Source organism: Primulina tabacum, chromosome 4 (genome assembly GCF_025594145.1).
Source record: "Primulina tabacum isolate GXHZ01 chromosome 4, ASM2559414v2, whole genome shotgun sequence".
Classification (NCBI taxonomy): Eukaryota; Viridiplantae; Streptophyta; class Magnoliopsida; order Lamiales; family Gesneriaceae; genus Primulina; species Primulina tabacum.
The window spans coordinates 6,445,635-6,457,138 of record NC_134553.1 but is presented as its reverse complement, the minus strand read 5'-3'; the positions used below and the strand labels follow the sequence as shown (position 1 = coordinate 6,457,138).

Genomic DNA, 11,504 nt, shown 5'->3' with positions numbered 1-11,504 from the left:
ACCACCGGAATAGCAAGCATAGTTTTCATTGAGGTTATTACATTCGCATTGGTGTTCAGGCTAAAGGATAGAGACGATTTTTCAAAGTTAATTAGTTGCCCTGAAGCTTTCTCATATAAGAGCAGAGAGTTTTTGACTCTTATGCAATTTCGTGGTTGCGTGGTTGCTTGAAAAAATATTAGACTATCATCATCAAAGAAAAGATGAGTAATCAATCGAGGGGCAAGATGAAGCAATTCTTACCCCTTTGATTAGATTTTGAGCTTCAAAAGAGAGGATAGCTGAAGATAATCCATGGGCACATAAAACAAATAATTATGGGAGAGCGAATCACCCTGTCGCAAACCTATTCTTGGCGTAATACTTCGAGTAATCTCACCATTAACAGAGAAAAAATATTTACCTACCGGACACACATCATTATCTTCTCAACCTAGTTAAGCGAGAATCCTTGTTGGATCATAATGTCCTCTAGGAAGCTCCACTCCACACGGTCATAAGCCTTACTCATATCAAGTTTTAAAGTGGCATACCTTTTTTGTCCTCCATGTCTACTTCATATCCAGTGAAGTGTCTCAAAACCCAATATGATATTGTCCGATATGAGGCGATCCTGGATAAAAGCACTCTCAAATTCATTTATTGTTTACTTTAGTACTGGACATAGTCTGTTTGTTAGTGCTCGAGCAACTATATTATAGCAAATACTGCATAGGCTGATAGGACGAAAGTCTTTCATAGTCATGGGTAAATTGATTTTCGGAATCAGAGTGACTATGGTGTCATTCCATTCATCAAGAGATTGCCCTTCATTTAGAATTCATTGGACAACCATGACCACCTCCCCTCCTACTGTATCCCAAATTTCTGGAAGAAAAAGACAGACATACCGTCACTTCCTGGAACTTTATCATGATTCATATCAAACAAAGCTTTTTTTAATTTCTGTTGTTGAGAAAGGGGCGTTCATTGTTGAATTCATGTGCTCATCAATTTTTGGCTCTACGCAATCGAGGATATGTCGTCTATCTTCCACCGTTGGGTTATTCGACTCAAATAAATTAGTGAAATAATCCTCGATAATCTCAACCATTTGAGGCCTCTCAGTGAACCAATCCTCGTGTGAGGAAACCAGCCCCCAAATGTAGTTCTTTTCTCGTCGCAATGATGCAGATGCATGGAAGTACTTTGAGTTCCTATCCCCATGTGCCAACCAACTAATTATGCTTCGTTGTCTCCAATACTTATCTTCTTTTGTTGCTAGATTCTCGACCTCTGTCTCTAGGCAGCTAACTTGATGCATACTGTTTCTTTCGTTTTCATGTTGTTTAGTTGTATTCTTTTACATTTTAGTTGTCGAGTAAGGCCTCTATATCTGTTGTCAGCCCATGTGTGAAGAGTTGATTTACACCTCCGACTTCGATTTGTTAATGATAGTGAGCTTTCAGAGTTTTGGCACCCTTGTTCCATAATAACCTTGCAATCCTCTTCTGTAACCCAATGATGCTCAAACCGAAACACATAACCCATTCGATCCGGTTCATGCAGTGTATGTCCTAGCTCAAGCATGATTGGTCTATGGTCTGAGCGTAAGAATTCCAATGATTGGGCCTGTGCCACCGGGTGCATAAATCGTCATTCAAAAGTTTCTTTCAACATAGCGGTCTAACCGTTCAAATATTATATTAACCAAAGATCGACGGTTAACCCATGTAAATAGTTCACCTCGCCCATGAAGATCATGTAGCCCACATTCATCAAGTGTATCCCGAAATGCTCGAATCTAATTGGCAGGCCGTAGTGTCACGCCCCGAGACCGGGGTTAGTCGACATCGGCTTTGCTCAACGATCACATAATCGTCAAACAACAAGCCTCGTAGTACAGTATATACCAAAACCAGTTTATTTCTCATAATCAACAAAGAATCGTCTTTACAACTTAAATACCAAAATAAACTGATTAAAATTGTTTTAAATAGTGCGGAAGCGATAAACTTAAACTAAGGTTTAAAACTTCTGGAATAACTCGGGATCTTCTACCATCCCCAAAATTTCATTTGCTCATCTTCATCCATTTGATCTTCGTTCTTATCTGGGTGGAGAGAAAGTAAGGGGTGAGTATTTTGAGAAATACTCAGCAAGTGGGGGTCGTTCGAGACATGAAACAACATATATATATACTTGAATTCAAATTTTACTTGAATCAGATATCTAATCCGATTCGGTCTATGAAAAATATTGCATTTATATAAAAATATTATTTTTTTGTATATATATGTATATATCAAGTTAATCAATTTTACGAATATAAATTAGTGAAATCATTCTGAATTAATTTGTAATTGTTTTTCATATTTTTAAAGGTTTCTGTTTAAATAAAAAAAGAAAAATGAATTAATATAATAGTGCAAAATTTACGATGTCTACATTTCAAAAAAAAAAAATTTACGATGTCCTAAAACTTCTTCTACTCGTGAATTTGAAATTCTATGATGTCCAAAACTTCTTCTATTCATGAAGAGGACAAGCGCGTCTTCCATTCATATTCTTCGAAAAACTCCTCTCTCTCTCTCTCTCTCTCTCTCTACACTAACTCCATTCTCTCTCCTGGCGGCGCTACTTCACTCAAAGATTCACCGCCGTTAAGTCCTCAACCGGAATGCACCCGAAACCACCCATGTCACTCCATTACCATCAACAACTCAAAAGCCATAAAATTCTTTCAACATCAAAAGTTTGACTTGTCAAGAATAATCAGAGGACATTGACTTGTTGCACAGTGCTGCAACGTACCTTTCACCATGGCAGCACCGAGCGCCGGAACCTCCGCCGCAGTGGAATCTACTTCCGTCTCGTCTGAAGAATTATCTGTGAAGGCGGTGCACAAGAGATATGATGGGTTGATGACTGTACGGACGAAGGCAATTAAGGGCAAAGGCGCGTGGTACTGGGCACACCTTGAGCCGATTCTTGTGCATAATCCTGATACGGGTTTTCCCAAGGCCGTGAAGCTGAGGTGTTCGTTGTGCGACGCAGTGTTCTCCGCTTCTAACCCGTCGAGAACTGCCTCCGAGCACTTGAAAAGGGGCACATGCCCGAATTTTGCTTCGTCGCCAAATCCCATTTCTTCAGTGCCTCCGTCTTCTTCTGTTTCTGTTGCTAGCTTGCCGCATACTCCGAATGTTCCGTCGTCATCCCAGCTGTCCCACAACCAAAGGAAGCGTAGTTCTTCCGGAGGTAGTCGTGGCGTCGGTCTCGGCGGCGGAGGGGGTAGTGGGAATTCCGTTGGTGTAGTAACGACCTTTTCCGCGCACCAAGTAACTATTCCACCATTGGCTGTTGTTGACCCATCAAGATTTACAGTGGATTTAGCTTACCCACCTTCTGTTCCAATTGCTAGCACTAGTGCTGTCATCGTCTCCGCTAGTGCAAGTCCCGGCGGCAGAGTCAGCGGCACAGGGGCTGGCACCGGCGGCGGGTTGTACAGTCATCAACAGCAACAACAGTTGGTTTTGTCAGGTGGGAAAGAGGATTTGGGAGCTTTAGCTATGTTGGAAGACAGCGTGAAACGGCTCAAGAGCCCTAAAGCATCGCGTGCACCGACTCTGAGCAAGGAACAGGTTGATTCTGCATTTGATCTTCTTGTTGATTGGGTTTATGATTGTTGCGGGTCAGTTACATTTTCAAGCCTCGAGCATCCAAAATTTAAGGCATTCCTGAATCACGTAGGATTGCCTGCAGTTTCAAGGAAAGAACTAGCTGGGTCTAGATTAGATGCCAAGTATGAGGAGGCTAAGGCGGAGTCTGAGGCCAAGATTCGCGATGCCATGTTCTTTCAGATTGCATCTGATGGCTGGAAGTCAAAGGATTATTATAGTCACCCAAGGGAGGAGAGTTTGGTGAATTTAGTAAATTTGGCTGTGAATCTTCCTAATGGAACTAGTGTGTTTAGGAGGGCAGTTTTTACAAGTGGTTACACGGTGTCGAAATATGCAGAGGAGGTTTTGTGGGATATTATAACTGAAATTTGTGGGAACAACGTGCAGCATTGTGTAGGTGTAGTTTCAGACAAGTTTAAGGCATTGAGGAATTTAGAGAATCAGCATCAATGGATGGTAAATCTTTGTTGTCAATATCAGGGTTTGAACGCACTGATTAAGGATTTTGGTAATGGGCTTCCGTTATTCAAGAATGTGACTGAAAATTGCTTGAAACTGGCAAATTTTGTTAACAACAAGTCTCAGATTCGGCATAGTTTTCAGAAGTATCAGCTGCAAGAATACAGACATGCCAGTTTGTTAAGAGTACCACTGCGAAGTTATGAAAGATCAGATTTTGGTCCTGTATTGGCAATGGTAGAGGACATATTGAGCTCGGCTCGGGCTCTTGAGTTAGTGTTGTTGGATGAATCATACAAGATGGTTTTAATGGAGGAGCCAATTGCCAGAGAGATTGAAGAAACGATGAGGAATCGACATTTCTGGAATGAATTAGAAGCTGTGCATTCTCTAGTGAAATTAGTTAAGACCATGGCTCGAGATATCGAGACTGAAAAACCTCGGATTGGACAATGCCTGTCACTCTGGCAAGAGCTTAGGTTAAAACTGAAGGATTGGTGCTCTAAATTTCACATTCTTGAAGGGCCTGTGGAAAAAATAATCGAGAGAAGATTCAAAAAAAATTATCATCCTGCTTGGGCTGCTGCCTTCATTCTTGATCCACTTTATCTGATCAGGGACACTAGTGGTAAATACTTACCACCCTTTAAATTCTTGACACCTGAACAAGAGAAGGATGTTGATAAACTCATAACTCGTCTTGTATCGAGGGACGAAGCTCACATTGCACTGATGGAGCTTATGAAGTGGAGAACAGAAGGGCTTGATCCTGTTTACGCTCAAGCAGTGCAATTAAAGCAAAAGGATCCCAACACTGGTAAGATGAAGATTGCCAACCCCCAAAGCAGCAGGCTTGTGTGGGAAACACACTTGACTGAGTTCAAGTCATTAGGAAAGGTAGCAGTTCGGTTAATTTTCCTTCACGCGACTTCGTGCGGTTTTAAATGCAACTTGCCTTTAATGAGATGGATTAGTGCTAATTCCCATTCAAGAGTTGGAATGGATAGGGCTCAAAAGCTGGTTTTTATATATGCTCATTCGAAGATGGAGAAACGGGAAAATTCGGATGATGATGATAAGGAAACCGGCGACCTTTTTACCTTGGAAAATGGTGAGGACGATGTGCTCAATGAGGTTTTTGTTGATACATCCTCTGCGTAAGATTTCCTTTGTTTTCTTCCTTTTGCATTTCAATTGGTAGGTCAGTTTATATTTCTACCGTTTTTGTCTATGGAATACTTTGGAATTTAGAATGATTGTGGATTTAGAGAGTGGGTGCTTGTTTGTAACATATGATTGATGTTGTAAAGTGAGAGCATTTAACGTTATTGTTCTAGAGAAATGAAATGATAAAGCTCATTGAGAAGACTTCTTTTATTTTCTTATTTTATTCAAAATCATTTTAGACTAGTTAGATAGTTTCTATCAGTTCATGAAATCAAGTGTTTACGATTTGATCAACGTTCATCTCTTTATATTGTTGTGTGCACCCCTATAGTATTTTGAGCTCTTATTTGATGAACGTCGTCTCTCTTTAAATAGTTGTCATGTGTATCTCTAGTACTTTGAGCTCTTCTCCGACTGTTCTCTGCTCGGTCTTTGGGTGCATAACATTTAATATTTACTAATTTACTTGTTTTTTGGTGGCTCGACTCGGTTAGGTAATTTTTTTTTTATGATCATTAATCATTATACCTACTTGTTCACAAGAATGGTGCTTCAGATATTTGCCAATCCGCGGACTGCCAATTTATTCTTAAACCTTGCCCTCTAAAAGTTAGCTATTAACCATTTGATGTACGTAGGAACTCAAAATGAAATATTTTTCATCGGATCCCTTATATATCAGACCATAGAATCTTGAAAAAGTGAACGAATCCATGTCTTTGGTAGATTGATCGAATACTTGTTGCGGATGATTTATATTTCCTAGATAATCTTGGTTCTCTCCATTTTGATTGGCATCCAATTCTAAATGCAGAATGATCCATAACATTGGTTTTTATTTTTTGATGGTAGAAGCATATGACACGGGCATTGTTAAATTGGCAAGACCTCCATGAGAATGATCGGAGTCCATCTAATCAGGAGACAATAATGGATCAAGAAAACATCTTTGAGGTTGTTTGGATATTTCGAAAGGTGGACCGAGAAACCAGAGCTTTGTCACCTTAATAAAAAACCTGGGAACTCAGACAACCTATGTGTAGAGCTGGAGCAGCAATTCAAGCTGGTGCTGTCTCGTCCCTACCCCCAGATAACATGTTCTTGAAAAGTCTAGCCCCACGACGAACAAAGTGGAAGTCTATTTCCCAATTTCGGTAGTTCAATATGGCCCTCAAATTCAAATCATACTATAATTTATCGGGTCGCTTCTCCTTTAAACATTCAAAAGTTGGTGATGATATTGTTCATGCAAAGTCAGAGGATTATCATTTCTGTGAAAAGTTTGCGAGAGGACCCATTTGATTTTGAGCACGCAGGACGCAACACAAGAAATGGATGAATCGATGACAGTTATGAACCGATATTTTTTGGCTCCCCGGTAGCCATGTACAACCCCCGGGGTTTTATTGTTACTCTCGGGGCGTTTTCATTGTGTTTGTATGTTGATCCTATTTTTGTATCAGAAGTTTCTTGATTTATTCCCTGAAAATTTGTAGAGCCATGGAATTTACCTGTTGCTATAATTTTTCAATGGGTAATTTGCATCAACTTCTCTTACATTTTATGTTTTTGCCATTTACCTCCATTGCATATTATAACTTTAACACTCGATAAGAGAGGTGAGTGTCAAGTGCATAAAATGTAGGTGAAGTAAATGCAAATGACTCATTTTTCAACTGTTATCTGCGTAATGAAAATTTGTAATTTTCTTTTATCTTCACATTCTACTTTTTCCTTTAAAATTGTATTGTCGATTGAATTGATATCAACTTTCGCTCCCGAAGTTTCCCATCATGTCGTGTATGAAAAAGTTATTATCACATTATAATGGCCGACCAAGTAGCTTAATGATTCTTAAATCCAAATACCATTTGTGTTGTGTGGGTGAAATTCTTTGAAATAAACTCACAAATGTTAACTTTAATGTATCCATGCCTACAAGTATTCACTAACGAGTAAGTCTCTTGTGAGACGGTCTCACGAATCGACGGGTCAATCCTACCGATATTCACAATAAAAAGTAATACTCTTAGCATAAAAAGTAATATTTTTTCATGGATGACCCAAATAAGATATTCGTCTCACAAAATATGACTCGTGAGACCGTATCACACAAGTTTTTGACGTACCTAAAATATGCACAAATTGATGGAATCATTAGAAATTGAGCGATCATCATTTGAGTTAAAGTAAAAATCTTTTCTTACATGGTAGATTGCCATATATTCACTATATTTCACCATACTACCCCTCATAGAAATATGACACTCTTCAATTATTACGCTTTTCATGTAAACTTAGTGAAAATTGTGGTCTAACAAGTAACCTTGTCGCAAATTTATCTTATAATATAATACGTGTAAGGAATGACCCAAAAATCCCACAAATTCGGACAATAATAAAATTTGATTTTTTTTTTTTTTTACAAAAAGACGATAGTCATCCTCTTGCCCCTATTAGATTCACACATTATTTAAACTATACCATATTAGTAATTAAAAATACCTATAGTAGCTAACATTGTCTCTAAAATATATGAAATTTGGAAAAATATTACTTATATTTTACCAAAAATAAAATTCAAATGTCAAATTAGATGAAAAAAGAAAAATAGTGACCAACTTTTTGGAGTAAAGCGAAATAAAAATAGTAGTAGAGAGTATTATGATACCTTTAAATTTGGCTTTATGTCATATTGTAATTACCTATTTTAGCGGAGAGACAGAATGGTTGTCGGCAGGAAGAGGTTTGTCAAAACATAAAAAGCCTTATTTAACATTGACCCCTCGCCAACTGCACTTTTTTTTTATTTTTTTGAGAATACCAACTGCACATTATTAGACAATTTTATTATAAAAATTTTCTTTTAAGAAAAACTTATATGAGACGATCTAATGAGGCGTATTTTGTGAGACATATATCTTATTTGGGTCATCCATGAAAAAATATTACTTTTTATTGTAAAAATCGATAGGGTTGACTCGTCTCGCAGATAAAGATTCGTGAGACCCGTCTCACAATAGACCTACTCTTTTCTTTTTTAGATGTTTTTAGGTTTATATATATATATATATATATATATGTAGTTTTAATGTATATATATATATAAATATATACACATTAAAACTATATATATATACACACACACATTACTTTTCAGCTTTTCAGTGTAAGTATGTATCATACACGACCCGACTCATAAATTATTTTTATGTCATAAAATATTATTTTTCAGAGTAAGTATGTATCAGTTCGACCAGGGCATTCTTTTTTAAAAAAAATTATGTTTCTAAAAGATTTTGCCAAGGCTTGTCTCCCAAATAAATCTTGTATGATATGTTTTCTCTATTTTAATTAACCACACACACACAAATTAAATATTTGGAACTCACTCACATCAAATACAATTGAATTATAGATAAAAATTGATAAGTACAAGTTTTATTGCTTTATTTATTATTTCATTTCATCTCTCTTGTAGGTAGTGGAGTAATGATCTTTCCATGCATATTATTATTACAAAAAAAGTCTTCTTTCTTTATGTCATCTTTACCAAATTCTTTGCTTCGTATTTGCCTCCTACTCGAGTTCGAATGTCAAAAAGGACATCCTTTTTATTTCTGTAATTTTTGTGAATTTTAATGATACGAGATAATATATACACATTTAATGTAAAATTAAAATATAATTAGCAACCAAAGAAATCAATAGACTAACACCAACAGAATTCTTAATTCCTGTCGATATACTACACATTTGTGAATATGATAGTTGGAGTGCAATAACTGTCTTTGCTAGAAGAACAATCGAAATATGACACTTTAGATATTATACGTTTTAAAATATTTGAGTTTCATTGTTACTACCAACTATATCTTTTGAGTTTTAAAAATCTCTGTTAAACATATATCCTATTTGGATCACCTAGTGAAAAAATATTACCTTTTATTGTAAATATTGACATGATTGACTTGTCTCATAACTAAAGATCCGTCAGACCATCTCACAAGATACTTACTCTTCTTTTAGCGCAATGAGAAACAGATGTCAATGTGTACCAATCAATGCACCAAACTTATTGAAAAAAAGATGATATCTAATCAATCCATGGGAAAAATGAATGGGCGAAAACGAGAAATGATGCATGAGACTTGTGTCCTGTCCTTATAGGTAATGTCAAGAAGATTAAGAGATTGAATTAGTAATTAATTTTGTGCAATATTTATATTTATATGATGCCGAAATAGTGAAAGAAGGTATGGTTGAAATGATTTGGTTCGTTGGTGGTGAAAGCTAAGTCGTAACCAAGCATGACACACCAAGCTGAACCCACGGTAATTTCTGATCAGTGCTGTGGTTAAATTTGTGAAGGATTCAATTTATCCTTTTTTTTTCCTTCTTCTTTTCAAATAATTAAAAAAAAAACTTATGGGTTATTTTCAAGAGAGTAAAATAATTTAATATTTTTAAGTAGGCACATAAAACAAAGTAAATATTTTTGGCCATGTTAACTTCGAATTTACATTTTAAATCATGTAACTTGCATATATTTTTTTCAATTTTGGTCATGTTAATGCTAAATTAGTATTTTTAGTCTTGTAACGTGCATGTTTTTTTTTACTCGAGTTCGTCGTGTTTGTCAGAACTACTTATGGATGTTGTCATAGATTTTTTAAATGAAAATTGCAAATGTGTCATGATTTTTTATATATATTATTTTGAAAGAAACATGGTCGACTTTGTTAAAAAAAGACCAAAAAATAAATAAATAAACATACAAATTATATGATTAAAAATTCAAACTCATCGTGACCAAAAAGCAAAATAATACAAGTTAAGTGATTAAAAATGCAAATTTATCATTAACACAATAAAAATCACATGATTAAAAAATTCAAATTCATTATTAATAGGACCGAAAATATATTTTTTCAATAAATAATTTAAAATAAAATATTTATTCTTTAACGAAAAATTATGATAAAAACACGTGACAGTATATTATTTAAAACTACTTGTTTGTCCAATAAATCTCATGTGATTAATATGTAAATCATCCTCTTTCCCTATTACTTCTATGGTAAAAATCGTTAAAAAAATATTTTTTCAAATTAAAATAATTATATGCACGAAAGGCGTCGAACAAGTAGCTATTATTATTTTTAATTATTACGAAAGGCGTCGAACAAGTAGCTATTATTATTTTTAATAATAATAATTATTATTATTATATAATAAGAGATGGAGCATAATTACATAACTAGGGGCATTAAATGATTATTAACACGTGATAAAGTAGTATGGTCTTTCCGTAACTTTACTCAAAACTCAATTAGAAGTGTTTCCTTTTGTTTTTACCCTCCTTTTTAGTTAAATTAATTAGATATAATAATTAATATAATGAGATCTAATTGTGGCATAATTATACCCCTTTTCCCCCTCAATATAATATAAATTATATTTAATATTTTTTATAATATCGAATAATTTCGAGGAATGGCAAATTTGACGTATAAAAGTTAAAATTTGAATATTTTTTAAAGATTAATAAAAAAAAATAAACTTTCATAATTTTTATAAATGGGCTATGGAAGAAAGCACACGATCATGTGGGGCTGGTCCATTGTAAAATGAGTTGAACAAAGAAGCCACGGGTCAAATAATTGGGTCTGGGCTTCCGATCAGGTCTCTCTAAATTTGGGCCAACCAATGATTTTTAAAACCATTATAACTAAAAATGTCCCATGTTTTCAATGGCTGTATATCTCTTATGCACTGTTAGTATGGCACATACGTTGTACGTATGTAACGAATTTAAGTACATTATTAATGTCGATCTTAAATTTGCAAATGAATGTATACACATAATTTTTTCATAAATTTATTCAATAACAATATTATTTCACAGCTTATCTATCATTTTAAACAATCATAATTTAGTTTTTTCAATCCTTTTCTTGTACAATTTTCGAATCTTTTAATATCTTTTTCATCTTTTTATTTATTTTTCATGCTTTTTTCTTCGATTAAATTCAGCAATTATATCATCGTATCTAATTTCCATGTTTCTTTTTAGACGTTGGCATTGATTTTAATTAATCTCTTTGATGCTTGCGTGTTTTTTCTTATGGTCTTCTAATTTTTTTATTTGAGTAGCGTTCAGGCTTTGGGTCTAACTTCATTTTTTTTTAAGTGTCACTCGGTTCTTTACATATTATA

General features: G+C 35.1%; 1 protein-coding gene across 6 annotated transcripts; it reads left to right on the top strand.

The window, feature by feature from the left end:
* Positions 1-2,516: 2,516 nt before the first annotated feature.
* On the top strand, positions 2,517-6,840 carry LOC142542832 (uncharacterized). 6 transcript variants are annotated; one of them, XM_075649676.1, is made up of 3 exons: positions 2,517-3,405; positions 3,460-5,275; positions 6,138-6,840. In XM_075649676.1, exons 1-3 carry the CDS (start codon positions 2,802-2,804, stop codon positions 6,145-6,147), a joined length of 2,430 nt encoding a protein of 809 aa, XP_075505791.1. In that variant the 5' UTR covers positions 2,517-2,801; the 3' UTR covers positions 6,148-6,840. The 6 variants fall into 6 exon arrangements, with proteins under 6 accessions (XP_075505791.1, XP_075505790.1, XP_075505789.1 ...); XM_075649675.1 differs by having other exon boundaries at positions 2,517-3,426; XM_075649674.1 differs by having other exon boundaries at positions 2,518-5,229; positions 6,141-6,840.
* Positions 6,841-11,504: the final 4,664 nt, after the last annotated feature.